General features: G+C 45.2%; 1 protein-coding gene across 1 annotated transcript in view; it reads right to left on the minus strand.

The window, feature by feature from the left end:
- Window positions 1-7,364: 7,364 nt before the first annotated feature.
- Window positions 7,365-19,034, minus strand: part of ITPKB (inositol-trisphosphate 3-kinase B) — a 92,277-nt gene continuing 80,607 nt past the window's right edge. The window contains exon 8 of the mRNA XM_040430591.1: window positions 7,365-7,609. Coding sequence (XP_040286525.1) covers window positions 7,394-7,609 — 216 coding nt within the window. The 3' untranslated portion in view covers window positions 7,365-7,393. The remainder of the gene's footprint in view (window positions 7,610-19,034) is intronic.

Consider the following 19,034-nt stretch of genomic DNA (forward strand, 5'->3'; position numbering starts at 1 on the left):
TCATCATCATGTTTGTGCACAATTTAGGGGCCCGTGCATTTTACAGATCCATGTTGCATAGTGCATGACAAGCATGCTGCCTGGTAGGGTTGATCATTCTGGTTAAAACGACTCTTTTCTTTTGTCTGTATGTTAAATAGCTGCAGAGATATCAGCTTTTTTATTCATACACAAATGAGCATGTTGGAGCACCAAGGGGCGGGGATGAAACCTTGGAGCACTGTCTTTGACCAGGCTAGACATCAGCATGCTGAGGACAGAGCTGTGTCCTAGCATATACATATCATATACACTACTTACTATAGTCTTATCATGTTGAGAATAGAGGTTTTCTATATTTAGAAAGCTAATACATATTACTGGTTTATTCACAGGCACAGTACATGATTATAAAGAAAACAGTAATATGTGTTAGCTTTCTAAGGCTGGAAAACCTCTATTCTCAATATAGCAAGGCTATAGCCTTTTATTATGGGTTAAATGAGGGAGAAAAAAACTGAGTAAAAAATCCAGAAGTCTCAGCTGGGATTTGAACCTAGGACATCTAGATGCTGACCACTTACCTCCAGGCTATAGCCTGATCATATTTAGAAAAGCGGTTTTCTACACTTATAAAGCTAATACATATTACTGGTATCTTTATAATCATATTGTGCCTATGAATAAACCAGTAATATTTCTAAGTATAGAAAACCTATATTCTCAACATGGTAAGGCTATAGTAAGTAGTGTATATGATATGTACATACTATTATAGTGTCCCACTTCAGGTGGATGGGAACACTCTAAAATTGTCTGTGCCAGCCTATGTCATTTTGCACTATTTATTGTTTTTTCCTTTGTCACAGCTGCTAAATTCCTATTTCAGGCTGGTGAATGCATTACATACATCCAACACTAGAGGTCTCTGTAACACCATGTATATAGGTCAGCACACAGGAAGTTAGAGAGATTAGGAGTTAGGAGGAGAGGAGACAGACTTGGCTCTGTCCTCCTGGGCCTAGCCCAGGGAGTGAAGCTACTTCAACCTTTGTAGTCTAAGACTAGGACTTATTGATCCTTTACTGTAATACCCCTTTTCATGGACCCTTCCGGGGTTTAAGAGAATAATTGCTGTATCTTGTGCAACCTTTTCAAAGAATGGAGCAGAGAGTTTGCCTGCCATAAGGGAGACCGCCCTTGGGTTGCTGAATTACTGAATATTGCTGAAGTGCAGAATAGAAATTACAGAGTATCCAAACTATTATTGAAAGGCTGAGTAACCAGAGTAAGATCAGGAACCAAGTACAAGTAAGATCCTCACTCCTACATAGTTGAGCTGGAACCTACATACACCACCTCACTGATCCTGTTACTGGGATTTATAGCTTTACCATCTGTATTTAGGACAAAGTGCTGCTATACTTATTGCAAGACAAGTAAAATTCCTATTTGGTTCAACTACTTCCTCTCTCATCATTTAACTCTATCTCCTAATTGCACCTTAGGGTGCTGGCGTCACGAACAACACCGGGGCCCAGCCACCAAAGCACACTAAGCATACCCACTACCATCAATGGCACCTCAACTTCCATCTGGCTGGTGTTTCCTGCAATAGAGAGTGCCCCGGAGGATTTAGTGCTGTCTTCCCCTCCACTGCACGCCGACCCAGGGAGTTGCAAAAAGTGAGTACAACTTCTACACCCATTGGGCACACCATTCCACTCACATACTGCCCCTGCGGTCCGGCACGTTGCACTAGGACACAGCTCTGCCCTCAGTATGCCAATGTCTAGCCCTGTCAATCAAGGGGAGGGGGAATGTGCAGAGCACAGGGGTGTTACGAAAGCAGTGCTTCAAGGATTAAGCCCCATTTCCTGATACCTCAACGTGCTCATTTGGATATGAATACAATGCAGATAACTCTGCAGCTGTTTAACATACAGACAAAAAATATATATCTTTTTAATCAGCATGATCAACCCTACCAAGAAGTATGCCTGGTTTAATAGGGTTGATAATGCTGAAGGAGGCTCTTTAAGCCCCAGGAAAGTCCCACAAACTGCCCATTTTGGGTTACATTTGCAAAATTCCGCCTGCTTCCCAGGACTGCTGGCAACTTCTCATCGAGACCTTTAATCCAGACCTGATAATGTGGAAAAATACTCTTATTCTGGATCAACAATATTTTTTCACGTAGTCTGATGTGACATGTCTTGGGCAATCTATGGAAAGACTTATAATACTGGGGTTTTCTTATGTGGCCCAGATGTTCTGTTACCTCTGACCCCCTATAGCTACACCCCTGCAGACGTACATACACCCCCCTTCTCAGAGCACTTATGGGCGCTGGAGCCCGCGCGGCATCATGGCACCACATTCCGTTAGTGCTCATGGGGAAAGCCACCCTCCATGCGCTGTGCAGGAGATCTGCTAGCTCTTCCGGGGGTCTCTTTTTCCAGGATCCTTGCAGATAGTCCAGGAGAGTAAGCAATTCTCTTATAGATTCCTCTGCCATCTGAAAAAAACATAAAACACCACAAACGCCATCTTATGTCTCGTATACATGCCTTTATTGGATAAATGGGGCTGAAGGCACCGGAGCGGGTGCGTCCACTACGTCCACACGGAAGCATGTACCAGGAAACATTCACAGCAAAGAAACACGTTCCAGATAAACCACCCTCCACATGAGAAAACGACCCCCCCCGCAAACCGTATGTACAAAGAGACATGCCGCGATGTAAGACTAACCAAGCAGGGATAACACAAGCCGCGCCGCCATGCTGTTAGTGTCTTGTGCAATACGCAAAAAATAATAAAAATAAAATAAATATAAATGTAAAAAATATTACAAGGAAAATAAAAAGCGCATTATTAAGGCACTTTATAATGTACGGACGCTACAAATATAATATCTACAGGTCACGATGTAGACGTGCTAGAAATATGAGATCGAAAATCCTGCTCTGCCTTATCTGACGCTATGGCCATCGTTGTAGCTCACCCAGCTTCCTGAGTGGCAGTTCTGTCTAGTCAGGTATCCGACTTGCCCCAGCGCGCCATACAGGTTTGTAAAAGAGGGCACGGCGGTCATTTTGGTCGTCAACCATTTTTACCCTGAAGTCCTTAAATGAGGCGTGCTTGTGCCTCCAAGTCTACACTATGGAGGCGACATTACAGAATCCATTACCCCCTCATCAACTGTGGGGTCCAACGTTACTGCAATCTAGGGCCTATGCAATTGGTAACTCAAGGGATTGCTAATGGCCTGGTGTAGTTCCCCTATCTGTCCAGCAGGTGGCAATGTTGACTGATGTTCTGCTATGCCCTGTGCGCTGGGATGGAAATTATGGCGGATGATATAAATATTTGCTGCTGATGGAGACACATTTGGCGTTAGAACATGAACTTAATGACTCGTTACGTTAATTAGACCGCGTGCACTGCAATATTAAATATTATCTGTGGACAGATTCCACTTACCAGTGCAACATGTACTGTTCTGGACTGGAATGATGGAAATATTACACTGGGGGCACCGGTTCTAGGTGTGATGAGCTATCAAGCTATCTGCATACTAGACGGAGCTTCCTCACTATATAGCACCATTATTCTGGAGGCATATACAGCATAGGCTGCAGCCTCAGGGACCGTAAAATTCAAGAAGCATCCGTAGAAGAGTTGAACTTGTCATTGGACTGTAATAAAGTTCTAATTTTACCAGCAGTCCTATGTAAAAACACATATAGCGTAGTATAATTTAATGAATTGCGCTAAATTGCGTACTCAGCTCTGCTACATCTGTACATTACCGCAGTGCTGCAAAGCCTGCCGCCTTCCCTATTCTAAAGTATAAGGCGGCCGCACACATCACGATACTAGTTCATGAACCAACCGGAAAAGGTGATCGGTTCATTATGTGCGCGCCGCTAACCGGTCGGTTCCGATCAACGGAAATCTGCTCCACTATTCGGAATAGTGGACTGGTAGAGGTGAAGGAATTTTACATTCTGTCTTTGCCCACTTGTAATAGGAGGACGCTGAGGAATGTGGTTTGTTCAGCTCACGGGAAATTGCTGGAAACTTGTCAGAATTTTTTTTTTTTTTGCATTGTTTTTCATTGAAAAAAAAATATTGCATTATTGGTATAAACAACGTCAAGGATCTGGGGGTGTAGGATGATGAAGGTGACCCGGATATCTGCTCTCTGAGTAAAGGTGGGATAATACAGTGACCGCAGTCCATGGGGAGGATATCCTGAAATACATCGTTTCAGGAAAACACAAGCAGAGAATGACAATTTCCTAAATACTGGAACATGCTGTTCCTCTCTCTGCCACCAGATGGCAGTCAACACCACGATAAGTAAATTGCAGCAGAGCAGAATGAGCATAAACTGCAAAATTTTGCAAATGATATTACATAAATATCACTGATCCGCGTACGTTGACGTACTCTAATGGTCTGCATCCTATGATGAAGAGTTTTTTTAGGGAAACGTTCAAGACTGATCTAAATTACCCTTTGTAGGCTATGTTTCATGTCCTAATAACATGGTCGTAAAACTGCCATAAAATATTTTATTGCTCTTCCCCCTCCCCCGGCTTTTTGTGTAGTTGTACTGTGGATTTATGAAATCTCGTGCACGTCCGATATATAAAATATAACGTCTAATGTACATCCCATTTACAGCTGCTGCTGGATCACAACAGTCTAAGGATCCCGCAACCCTAAAGAGTAGTAGATCTATGGAACAACCGCCCAGCAGTTGCGGGTAAAAATCTAAGTGAATCTCACTTGTTTTTAGGTCCATTGTTCTGTCTTAAGTAATTTCTTAATAAATCTTTGTAAGGTCAGAGTTGTTTTCTTGATACAGAGTTCCAAATCCTCTGGAAAGAGATAGTGTAGAGCCACCACTAGAGGGAGCTCACTGCATACTGACTTATTATTGAGTGGAATGTACTATAGTCAGCATGCAGTGAGCTCCCTCTAGTGATGGCTGCAGGTAACCACAGTTTTATCATTTCAGTGGGCAGCACGGTGGCTCAGTGGTTACCTAAGGACAACATCTGCATGGAGATGGAATGTTCTCCTCTTTTTTGCCTGGGTTTCCTCTGGTTTCTTACCCCATTCCAAAGACATACTGATAGGGAACTTACATTGTGAGCTCCATTGGAGACAGCAAGCAGTGATAATGTCTGTAAAGTGCTGCAGAAAATATCAGCACTATAGAAGTCAAATAAAAAAATAATAAGTCTTTTTCTAGGCACTTGCAGCCACCACTAGAGGGAGCTCACTGCATGCTGTCTTACCATTGAGTTTAACGGGTCATTCCCATCTCACTAAGATATGCCCCCAATGTCTGATAGGTGCGGGTACCCCACACCTATACTTAAAAAGGAGCCCGCAAAGTCCCAGAGGGCGAAACCACTTCGCTATTTTCGGCAATCCCGATTAAATGGATGGGAAGAGCAGCCACCGCTCCATTCACTTCTATAGGGCTGACGGAACTAGCCGAGCTAGCACAGAATGAATGGAGGGCAGCTGCGCATGCGCTGGGACTTTGCGGTCTCATACTTAGCATAGGGGCAGGTCATAGCGGTGGGACCCGCACCTATCAGAGAATAGGGGCTTATGCTAGCGATATGCCCCCAATGTCTCAGATGGGAATAACCCTTTAATGTACTGTATAATCAGCATGCAGTTAGCTCCCTCTAGTGGTGGTTGCAGGTAATCAGAATTTTATCATTTAAATCTCTCTCTGTGCAGGAGATTTGGAGCTTTGTATCAGAAAAGTATATATAGCTTCAAAAGATTTATACACTCTGCTTTTGAGAATTTACCGTAGAATTTAGAGGGCCGCTGTTAAAATCCATTTTACTATTTTCTGCCCATTTCAATTATATATATTTTTTCCTCCATTCACATCCAAAGCAAGGTCAAGAATCCTCCTGTGAGCAGAGAAAAGCGCATAATAAGGGCTCAGGTGACAATTACACAGAGATAAACCTCTGTTTCCAAACAGCAACCCCTTGAAAGCAGCTCCGTATGTGAATGGAGAGAAAGGCACTGAAATAAGACACAAAAGTACAAAATCTGTGACACAAAGGATGTGGAAAATGTCTCGATGAGGTGACAGTGTCCGACGTATTCTGCCGACTTTAATTTTTTTTAAAAACTATTTTTTATTTTCAACCTTTTTGAAAATGAAATTTTTTGAGCGCCACTGTAAAAATGAAATAAAATAGTTTAAAAATGATATTTTTTTTGTTTTTGTTTTAGGCTTTGAATAATTTGTCCCACCATCTAATGTGTATGGAGGCCTCCCGACTCTCCCCCAGCAGCAGATGTCTGGGTAGGGAATGACTGGGCTGCTGGATTTCAATATGCCTGATCCTTTCTTTTTCTCTCAGGGGAGATAAGCCGCTGCCAGAGATGTCTGATAGCGGATTCCTCCCCTACATGCTTGGCCGGTGAAGGATGGTCTGTGCGGGAGGATTACATAAAAAGGGACATCTTAAAGGGCAACTCTAGTCACTGCTGATTTTAACACCAATCCTTCCTAAGTCACACGGTGAAGATATAGCGAAAATTTATTTTCCTTAACCCCTCCAGGGTGGAGCCTCGATTTCGTACAACTGGGAGGAGCTTCCTCCTGTGTTCATTGTCGCCCCCTGCTGAGCAGAGCGGAGAAGAGAAGTGACAACTGCTTTACAGTAAGTGCATTGTTGGCTCACAACGGCCTCAACCTTACTTTAAGATATCAATACTGCCCCCTTGGACAAGAACATAGAACTGCACAGGTGAGTCTTAAAACCTGCACACCCTTTATACGGTGACGACTGATCCAAAGAGCTTGCAATCTAATGACAATGTTTTTTTTAAACAGACAGATCAGGCCATGATGACACAACCCGGCACGGCACCTAAAGGACCCCCTCATTACACTCCGTCTTGAACACGGTGCCGGGAACCTACAGACAATGGAAGCAGCCATTTTGTGGGCCGTACCACTGTTCTTTTAAGAAGGAGCCACGAAAAGATCTCCTGCATCCTAATAACAGGCTGCGCTCGTGAATAATCAGCTTCTGGGAATAAAAATGGCGGCTTCCATTGTCCTTCGCCGGCAGGCGGGTAGGAGTTAGAAGGGTAATTATAATGGAATAAAATGAGGTGACGGATAAGAAGACGACGAGACTCGAAACGCGTTAGTCTATAGAATATTCTGGTAAAAAAAGAAAAGTCTCTTTGTTCTGGTGACTATTTACAAAAAAATCTGCGATAGGCCTTCATCAGCCCTATTACGGTAGGCCGGGTTTCCAGTATCCGTAAGCGGGTGATCCCTATAAACGTCCTGTAGTGCATTCATGGAGCGTCAGTCTGGAGCAGGGTGGCCCCCTCCACCACCCCGCTAATTGCCATCCTTCTCTTCTGCCATCTCTCTGAGGATGTCTATCAGATTATCCAGTCCGCACAGGTAGCCGTCCTCCCGGTTGCCCTCCACCCAGGCTATCCTGTGGTTCAGCTCCTGACCGTCCGATAACGGGGTGGTTTTTCCAAAGTCGATCATCCAGACCTTGGCTTTTTCCTTCTTATCGTGGATGAAAAGTAAGGAGCTCCCGATGACCTGAGGGAGGAACACAGGGGGGAAAAAAGTTTACAATTGGGAGGAGTCACAACTCTTGTCCCCGCCCATCCTTCCTGTCCCATTTAAAGGGGGCTTCCACTCAAAACAATAATACAACCTGTGCTGTGATGGACCTAAAGACATCATCATTATATACTGAGCAACTAAGCACTTTCTGGATCTGCGGAGCCACCTGGTGCATCACTTGACTCCTCTCAGCCAATCAGCAGCCCTGAAAAACATCATGTGATGCAGTGCGCGATTTCTGTTTGCAAGATGTTGCAAAGTGCACCTCCCATGATGCTAGAGAATGTGGATGCAGCTTTGGAAGTGAATGGAGAACAACATTCACAACACGTCGGCCTATTACCAGGTGATACTCCCGCGATGCTATCACGTGAAACATTACTGAGTCGCCGTCTCGCCGTTCCCATTTGACAGTGGGTGGAGCTACATCGTTGTGGGTGGGCAACCCGAATGTTTTCAAAGCAGCTTTGGATGTGAATGGAGAAGAAAAAAACGTAAAATATCCCAAAATGGGTTGGAAAGCAATAAAACAAAGTGTACGTAAAGTGACGCCACTTTTTATGAAGATGTAAATGCGGTCTAAACGTAACCAGTTAAGTAAATTATGCTCATCTCACTCGAATGCCTGAGTTCCTAATTCCTGCGATCCCCTAAGCTAATGTACTTGGCGCTGCGCTCGCTCTGGTGTGCAGCCGGCGTAAGACTATTAACGCTTATAAATAGATAATGAGGCCTTTGTTGCAGCACAAATGAGTCAGAAAGAAAAGATTAAGAGATATTGTGTTTCAACAAAGGACCATATTTAGCAGCTCCCCTCAATATAGGCCCCGAACGCGCAAACCGGAGAACGCCCGACCGCTAGACACATAATAAGCCCCGGCCAATGAGAACCAAGTAACATACAGATGTGAGAACTTCACATACAGTTCCATTTCCACCAGCATTTTGCAGGTTAAGTCCTCATGCACACGACCGTTGTTGTGTTCCGTGTCCGCTGTTCCGTTTTCCGTGATTTTCTGCGGACCCATTGACTTTCAATGGGTCCGTAGAAAACTCGGCTAATGCACCGTTTGTCATCCGCGTCCGTGATCCGTGTTTTCAGTCCGTCAAAAAAATACGACCTGTCATATTTTTTTCACGGACAACGGTTTGCGGACCCATTCAAGTCAACGGGACCGTGAAAAAACGCGGAGGCACACAAAATTGTCACCCGCGTCCGCGCGTCCGTTTTTTTCTCTATCATTTGCATGGCAAACTTGACTTAGACTTTTTTTTACTTTCCTTCATGTCTGGTGATCCTCCAAAAAAAAAGGAAGACACACGGAAACAAAAACGGAAACGGATCACGGAACAACGGAACCCCATTTTGCGGAACGGAACATAACAACGGTCGTGTGCATGAGGCCTTAGCCACATTTTTTTGCGGCTCGGATCCGGATCCATTCACTTCAATGGGGCTGTAAAATATTCGGATAGCACTCCACGTGCTGTGCGCATCTGTTGCTCCGCTCCATGGCCCCGCAAAAAAAATAGAACGTGTCCTATTCTTGTCCGTTATGCGAACATTTCTATTATGGGTGGCCCGTTCCGTTCTGAAAATTGCGGAACGCACAAGGGCGGCATCCGTGTTTTTGCGGATCCGCAATTTGCAGACCGCAAAACACGCCACAGTTGTATAACTCTACATGAAAAGCTGCACACCTTTGTCTATACTTTGCTTTACTATTTTTGCCCAATTTCGAGACATTTTCTGTTGTTTCATCCACTTATAGATATAGCTGCTGTCCGGATTCCTGCTGGTTGCCCTGGGAAACAGACCTCAGTTTAGCCCCGCCCATTTACAACCTAGTGACCAAATGTATTTTCTTTCTATTGTCCGTTCCGTTTTCTTTTTTTTCGGACCGAATGCGGAACTATTCATTTCAATGGGTCCGCAAAAAAAAAAAAAGGAAGTTACTCCGTGTGAATTTAATTTCCGTGTGTCCATTCCGCAAAAAAAATAGAGCATGTCCTATTATTGCTGCATAAAGCACAAGGATAAGACTGTTCTATAAGGGGCCAGCTGTTCCGTTCCGCAAAATACGGAATGCACACGGACGTCATCCGTAATTTTTGCGGACTGCAAAATACATATGGTCGTGTGCATGAGGCCTAATTCAGATCTAACTGTATATTTGCGACCTTATTTACCCATGCTGTGCCCCTGTGTCTGTAACGGACATTGGACCTTTCTGCATTGAAGAAAGAACATCAAGAACCTCTTTAGCCCCGCAGGCTGGAACCCACAGAGTCAGTAATATTCTCTGGGATTGGTCCAGCCAATGCTCTAGAACAGTGTTTCTCAACTCCAGTCCTCACGGCCCACCTGTCGGTCACGATTTGAGAATATCCCACAGAATGAATACCTGGGGTGAGTCCCGATGCATTGACAATAAGGATATTACCTGTTGAATACTAAAGAAATCCTGAAAACATGACCTGCTGGATAGAAGAAGATGGGAGTTGAGAAACTTGGCTCTAGAACATTGTGTAGATGGGAGTTGAGAAACGCTGCTCTAGAACAACAAGTATCAGTAAGGCTGGAAGGTTCAGCAATAATCTCAAACTCCATGGCTCAGTAATACACAGGAACCCTAATTATCAGCAATGCCTTAGGACCCCACAGGATAATGTTGCTCCAGAACCCCAATATTGGTGTAGGACATCAAATGCTACGCTATCAGCAAGGCTCAGTGTCAGTAGTGTTCTACTGCCCCAAGTTTTATATAATTAGACCTCAAGTTGCAGGAATGTTCAATATTGTTCTGGAATTCCAAGTGTCAGTAATGCTCATGAACCCTAAATGCTCTAGAACAGACATCCTCAAACTGAGGCCCTCCAGCTGTTGTAAAACTACAACTCCTACAATGCCCTGCTGTAGGCTGATACCTGTAGGCTGTTCGGGCATGTTGGGAGTTGTGGTTTTGCAACAGCTGGAGGGCCGCAGTTTGAGGATGCCTGCTCTAGAACCACAAATGCTCTTAGTCCCAAATGCCACAAGTGTTCTGGATTCACACATTCACTGTTCTTGATTTTTAGTATATCTTTGGAATACCAGGTGTATATTATACTTTAGAACCCCAGTAGTGATGCTCTGGAACCTATAAGCATCTTCCAGATCATCTAACATCAGTTATGCTTTATGATCACAATAGTCAGTGAAGCGCTAAAACCCTAATTGACTCTTTGTGACCACCATGTTGGTAACACTGCTGGAACCCGACCTGTCTACTTTGCTCTAGAACCCTAAGTATTAATTGTCAGGAATCAAAAATGTTCTCCAAGGTCTGTCATCTCTGCTCTGGAATGACGATGGATGCAATGCTTTAGAAACTCACAGGTCGCTCTAGGTACCCGTAAAGCTACATATCAGTAAGGCTGGTGTCACAGATAGCTTTTTGTTGCAGTTTCTAATGCACTTTTTGTACACAAAACCAGAAGTGGATCTGGCAGGAAGCAGAAGTAGAAGTCCTTCCTTTATAAATCCTATTCCCTTCCAGCCTGCCTGGCTTTGGGTTAAAAAAAAACTGCAACAAAAACGGCACGAGAACCACCACAATGCTCTGGAATTCAGAAAGTTAGTTAAGCTCTTGAGCCTAAATAATCTTGGTACTATTCCGGATCAAAAGTATCAGTAATGCTTTACAGCCACAAGTACCAGTGAGGCTGTGGAACCATAATACCAGTACTGCTCCAGAACACCATGTACAGTACCAAGAATGTTCTAAATCACCAAGTATCAGTAATGTCCTAAAACTCCAAGTATTAGTAATACTCCAGGACACAAGAATCAGTGTTGTTCTACTGTAGATTAGAACACACAGTTTTGCTGTAGAATCACAAATACCAAAAATGCTCCAGGACAGCAAGAACCATTAATGCTCCAAAAGCCCAATCCAGTAATGATCTAGAATCCCAGAAATGCTCCAGAACACAGGGTAAAACTGTAAAACCACAAATACCAGTAATGTTCTAGAACCACAAGTACCAAAACACCATGTACAGTACCAGTAATGATCCAGAACGCCAATTACTATTAGTATTCCAGAACTCCAAGTATCAGTAATGTTCTAGAACTTTGAGTACAAGCAATGTTCTAACACTCCAAATATCACTGTAAAACAAAACATGCAATGCAACATCTCTCTGCAAACCAAATAAAGTACAAAAATGCATAACAATTGCTGCTATACTTATAAATTAGAGATGCTTGGCAAATCGTTTTGTACAAAATTATTTGAGCCCGTCTGCCGCACGTCAAGGCGATCTCTGTAAGACGGGTTCCTAACACTAAATTCTACCTGTTATGTGCCATGACGGCTACCATACAATTCAGGGAGTGTAGGTTCCACATGCATGCTGGGCCTGCTTTAATTTCTGTCATCTTTGGTGCCAAAATGGCCTCCATTATATCCAAGGAATGCAGGTACCAACATGCATGCCGGGCCCACTCCACACCACTCCTGGTGCCAAATAGCCACCAAAGAATGCAATGAGAGTCCACAACTATATCTCTCCTGGTGCCAAATGGCTTCCAGTGAGTGAGGGAGAGCAGGCCAAGCTATATACTCACACTGATTAAAATCAGCCTATGGGGCAGACGAGCTGGTCCAAATATCAGTAATGTTCCACTAGAACCTTTTATGTCACCACTGCACTACTGTTTTTGTACAAGTACCAGTAATAGTTTAGATTAGAACTTCCAAGTACCAATACTGAAGAAACACAAGTGGCCGTAATGCGTCAGAACCACAAGTAATGCTCTAGAACAACAAGTACTAGTAATGCTCTAGAACCACAAGTGCTAGTAATGCTTTTAAGTTACAATTTGTACCCCGATTTGTTACCAGAACAGCTGAGGAACCCCACATGCTTTGTAAAACTAACTAATGCCTTGGAATAATGAGTGCTGCGAAAATTTCAAACCTCCTAATGCTCTGGAACCCAATATTCCCATAATGCCCTCTTATCTAGATGTTAGCCGATATGTCGGTGATGAGAATATACAATGTTATATCTGTTCTATATGTCCTGACTGATGTCCGGTTACAGGTCAGCTCGAACTGTAGGCTGGTACCACATACAGCATGGCACTATCTGAGCCATGTCTGTGCCCTGGCCACTGATGTGAAGCACTGCATACCATAGTGAGGTACACATGCAGCACCCCAGAACAGGGTTTCTGCAAGAGGGTAAATTGTTGTAATGTTATGTTAAGAAATGGGATTTACTGTGTTTGCATACCTAATAGCACTGCGTGGATGAGGCAGGGTTAACACCTTGATTCACCCTCATTAGGTTGCTAGGAGATGGACCAGAGTCCATTCCCTAGAGGGAGAGGGTATATGCTTGGCTGAGGAACAGAGAGGATCTCCATGTGCTTACTCCTCAGAGCTAGGCTCGAGTTTCAGAGAACCATCATCTCTGAGATTACAGTTACCCAAGCAAGGCACTGTACTACAAAAATGCTCCAGGGAGAAATAAATCTAGAAGTTCCAGGATCCACAAGGCCGTGCATTGAAGTCTTTTAGCAAGGTATTGTGCTTGTTTATGTCGGAAAGATACTTAACTGCTGTGAGAGGGAACACTGCTAATGCACCCTTCCACTCTCTGAGATGGTTTGGACAGCCGTGTCTTAATCCTGCACCCCTCAGTACGGGAATTACAGAGATGTATACCCAGAACCTTAATGTCAGCCTGAAGTTCTGCAGAGAGACTTTAGAAAGATGGAGAGGAGTACTATAACCCTCATCATTGCTGCTAATCTTACATTGCCATTTGGGAGGAAATGCACTGTAATCTGCTTGGAACTGGGAGCCTATGGGGTATCACTGTGAGGATTGCCACTGTGATCCATGTATATCATTGCCTGAGCTACTACCACTCCCATCCTCCACTTGCTCCTCCTGCACTCGCTGCACATGCCATGAAATATTTACCTTTCCAGGTACATGTTATATGAGCAAACAGATGGCACAGAGCAGACATAACTTTATATAAAGAGGTAAATATGTGCCCTCCCTGCAGCAATGTGATTATGAGAATCTCCGGGGAACACCTGCTGAGATGTCTCCATAGAAGGAAGAAGGAGACGTAAGAATGAAACATGGAGAAATATGCAGGCCTCATATCAAGCCTGTCTAGCAGTAAGATGGTCTTCGTCGCCTATGGCAACCAATCAGAGCGCAGCTTTCATTTCTCTAGAGCAGTTTGAGAAATGAAAGCTGAGCTCTGATTGGTTGCTATGGGCAACACTATTAGACTGCTGTTATAAACAAGGCTTCCCATCAGTCCAGTATCTGAGGATTCAGGGGTGTGAATATCTATGCAACTGCAATAAGGTGACATTGGAACAGCCAGTAATGCTAATAAATGGGTGTTAATATACAGCTGGCCTTATGTGTTACAGGGAAAGCTGGGTGACCATCACTTCCCTTCTTTAGCAGATATTCCTCCATGCTGATTCTGGGAAAGCTGGGTGTTTGTCACCAAGCTTTTACACACTCCTGAATGGGAAGTCGTTCTATGTGAGCAAAATTACATTCCATGCTCAGAAAACATTTAACTTCTGGGCAGATTTGCCGTTCAGGAGTCTAGGAAAGCTGAGCGACAGCCCACGTGGAAGATGTAACAACAGCCATACTGGTTGTCACCCAGCTTTCCCAAATGACATGTAGCCACGTTACATTCCTTCCTAAATTTCATTTAGCAGCCTTGCCCACCTGGGGTCTGGGAAAGCTGTGTGACAACCCTTGGGGAAGCCTTACTGGCCACCATATTGGTTTTCAGCCAATTTGCCCAATATTACATTCCCTCCTCTATGTCCCTGCATAACTGGGCCGACTTGTATATCTGGGAAAGCTGGGTGACAACCTCTGTGGAAGCCTTACTGTTGGCCATATTGGTTGTCTCCCAACATCACAGTCCTTCCTCCATTTCACTTAGTAACTGGACAGATTTGTACGTCATCTGGGAAAGCTGGGTGACAACCCCCGTGGAAGCAGCCCTACTGATAGTCACCCAGCTTTCCGGAAAGATAACTCAGAAGCTTGTCCTGACAGGACCTCATCTCATTTTCCGTATTTGATTTCTCTCTCCGCAGAGTCATCCATGAAGCCAGCGATTGTTGCCTGCGCCCGCCGTGGCTTCCATGGAATATTTCGTCTTCTTGTAGAATTCCTCTCCATGGGAGATGCTGACTTTAGATGACCCCCTCTGAAGGGCCGAGCGTCCCGGCCTGAGAGACCGGCCCGCCTCAGGGAGACACTGGGGAATATTCATCTCGTCTTCCATATAAATAAACATGGGGTCGCTGACAGAATTCTCATTATCATCGGCTTAAACAATATTTGCTCTTGTTGCTAGGCGAGCGGAGCCGGACCCTGCAGAATACGGGTGACTGCCATGTCGGCGGCTGACGCAACCCGCATTCCACCAGTGAGCGGCGGGGGAGTCTATTCTTTTGTCAATAAAGCTTTGTAACGGTAACACAATCACTTTGTGTTTTAATTTCTCACCGTCTTCAATATCTCTGCTTGCTGTCAGGGAATGGACGCATTGTTGTTTACATTCACAGGCCTGAAAACCTGTCCTGACCTAGTCCTGCTGCAGTCCAGCACAGGGCAGAGAGGTTTGTGCTGCTGCTCTGATGGATACATTGTAACAGACCACCAGCTGTGATGTTTCCATTCACTTTTTAGGGTCCATTCACACGTCCGTAAGTGTTTTGCGGATCCGCAAATTGCGGATCCGCAAAACACGGACACCTGCAATGTGCGATCCGCAATTTGCGGATCCACACATCACAGACACTATAAGGCTCCATTCACACGTCCGCAAAATGGGTCCGCATCCGTTCTGCAATTTTGCGGAACGGGTGCGGACCCATTCATTCTCTATGGGGACGGAATGGATGCGAACAGCACACAGTGTGCTGTCTGCAGCCGCAATTGCGGAGCGCGGCCCCGATTTTGGGTCCGCAGCCCCGCAAAAAGATAGAGCATGTCCTATTCTTGTCCGCAGCTTGCGGACAAGAATAGGCATTTCTATGGGGGTGACGGGGTGGTGTGTTGCGGACCCGCAATTTGCGGGTCCGCAACACACCACGGACGTGTGAATGTAGCCTAATAGAAAATGCCTTTTCTGGTCCGCAATTGCGGACAAGAATAGGACATGTTCTATTTTTTCCAGGAACTAAATTGCGTATCCCGAAAAAACGGATCCTGAAAAAACGGATGCGGATCCCGAAAAAACAGATGCGGATCCAGGAAATGTGGATTTGCATCCGTTCCAGCCCCATTGAAAGTGAATGGGTCCGCAAATTGCGGAACGAATGCGGACCCAAATTACGGACGTGTGAATGGACCCTTAATGTAATGTTACCAAATCTGAAAACATTGTAGCAAATGTCAATCAGATTTGCGTGAAAAACATGTAAATGTATCAGGGTCTACACTTGGGTCCTGTCCTGATCCAACCCAGTCCTGGTCGTGTGACGGATACACAGGTGCACGGCCCACTACAGCCGTGTGCCGATCACATGACCAGCAAATGATGGTTCCTATTTAATGACAGCAAGCAGAGATTTGGAAAATTGTAAGGAATTCATACAGAAAGTATATTGGAAAATTGTCTCATTTTTCATTCACACGAGGTATTAGCTGAAACTGGAGCATCCCTCTAAATGCAAGAAACTTCTTCTCTGCCCATCGTGCTCATCAGGGACGTTGAATTACCCTTCTACCCTCTTAGCCCCTGGTGCTCAAGGTGATGAAACAAGGTGCATGTCATTAAAAATGTAGTATAGCCAGTGAGCTATTCAATAAAATGTATCTGTATAGCGCCACCTGCTGTTATTCTCTTCCTTATTTCTTGTCCACCGTACTTAGGTGGCCGCACGCGCTCAGTTTAAATCTTCAACTGCCACCAGCTATATCTACTGTTAGAAGCTGTGGCAGTCACAGGGAAAAAGCTATGACAGAAAGGACATTCCCTATAAGGGTCCATTCACACATCCGTGTGTGTTTTGCGGATCCACAAAACACGAACACCGGCAATGTGCGTTCCGCATTTTGCGGACCGCACATCGCCGGCACTATAATAGAATATGCCTAATCTTGTCCGCAATTTCGGACAAGAATAGGACATGTTCTATTTTTTTTCTGGAACGGAATTGCGGACCCGGAAGTGCGGGTCCGCATTTCCGGATCCGGGCAGCACATTGTGCGGCCCCATAGAAATGAATGGGTCCGCAATTCCGTTCCGCAAAATGCGGAACAGAATTGCGGACGTGTGAATGGACCCTAAGGAAGAACACGACCCCTGAGCTGCCAGCATGAAGAGAATCTAGCAGAACAATGAGAGCAATGAATGGGGAGATCTCTGGATCCATGTGAGGTACAGGGCTGGTTCTGGCTTTAGAAAGAGGTCGTCATGTACTACACTGCTCAAATAAATAAAGGGAACACTTAAACAACACAATGTAACTCCAAGTCAATCACACTTCTGTGAAATCAAACTGTCCACTTAGGAAGCAACACTGAGTGACAATCAATTTCACATGCTGTTGTGCAAATGGGATAGACAACAGGTGGAAAATATAGGCAATTAGCAAGACACCCCCAATAAGGGAGTGGTTCTGCAGGTGGTGACCACAGACCACTTCTCAGTTCCTATGCTTCCTGGCTGATGTTTTGGTCACTTTTGAATGCTGGCGGTGCTTTCACTCTAGTGGTAGCATGAGACGGAGTCTACAACCCACACAAGTGGCTCAGGTAGTGCAGCTTATCCAGGATGGCACATCAATGCGAGCTGTGGCAAGAAGGTTTGCTGTGTCTGTCAGCGTAGTGTCCAGAGCATGGAGGCGCTACCAGGAGACAGGCCAGTACATCAGGAGACGTGGAGGAGGCCGTAGGAGGGCAAAAACCCAGCAGCAGGACCGCTACCTCCGCCTTTGTGCAAGGAGGAACAGGAGGAGCACTGCCAGAGCCCTGCAAAATGACCTCCAGCAGGCCACAAATGTGCATGTGTCTGCTCAAACGGTCAGAAACAAACTCCATGAGGGTGATATGAGGGCCCGACGTCCACAGGTGGGGGTTGTGCTTACAGCCCAACACCGTGCAGGATGTTTGACATTTGCCAGAGAACACCAAGATTGGAAAATTCGCCACTGGCGCCCTGTGCTCTTCACAGATGAAAGCAGGTTCACACTGAGCACATGTGACAGACGTGACAGAGTCTGGAGACGCCGTGGAGAACGTTCTGCTGCCTGCAACATCCTCCAGCATGATCGGTTTGGCATTGGGTCAGTAATGGTGTGGGGTGGCATTTCTTTGGAGGGCCGCACAGCCCTCCATGTGCTCGCCAGAGGTAGCCTGACTGCCATTAGGTACCGAGATGAGATCCTCAGACCCCTTGTGAGACCATATGCTGGTGCGGTTGGCCCTGGGTTCCTCCTAATGCAAGACAATGCTAGACCTCATGTGGCTGGAGTGTGTCAGCAGTTCCTGCAAGACGAAGGCATTGATGCTATGGATTGGCCCGTCCGTTCCCCAGACCTGAATCCAATTGAGCACATCTGGGACATCATGTCTCGCTCTATCCACCAACGTCACGTTGCACCACAGACTGTCCAGGAGTTGGCAGATGCTTTAGTCCAGGTCTGGGAGGAGATCCCTCAGGAGACCGTCCGCCACCTCATCAGGAGCATGCACAGGTGTTGTAGGGAGGTCATACAGGCACGTGGAGGCCACACGCACTACTGAGCCTCATTTTGACTTGTTTTAAGGACATTACATCAAAGTTGGATCAGCCTGTAGTGTGTTTTTCCACTTTAATTTTGAGTGTGACTCCAAATCCAGACCTCCATGGGTTGAAAAATTTGATTTCAATTTTTTTTATTTTTGTGTGATTTTGTTGTCAGCACATTCAACTATGTAAAGAACAAAGTATTTCAGAAGAATATTTAATTAATTCAGATCTAGGATGTGTTATTTTTTTGTTCCCTTTATTTTTTTGAGCAGTGTATATGAAGTCTGATACATTTTTTACATCAATCATGGGATAACCCCTTTAAGCCTGGTGCATGAAGGCCCATGGCATGGACCAGCCCCCCCCCCCCCGTTGTTTTTCAGTAGGGAGGGCGGGTGGTGTTGTCCCACTGCAAACTCTGTGAATAGGGGATGAGTGTCTGAATGCTGGAGCCCCCATCGATCAGGAGACCTGGGGCGCTGTATCACCTGTTTTTAGTGAGTTGAATGGAGTGGAAGCGTGCATGCGTGACCACTGCTCCATTCAAACCAGGAAACACGGCTTCCCCGATCTCCTGACCAGCAGAAGTCTCAGCAATCAGACATTCATC

Source organism: Bufo bufo, chromosome 4 (genome assembly GCF_905171765.1).
Source record: "Bufo bufo chromosome 4, aBufBuf1.1, whole genome shotgun sequence".
Taxonomy (NCBI): domain Eukaryota; kingdom Metazoa; phylum Chordata; class Amphibia; order Anura; family Bufonidae; genus Bufo; species Bufo bufo.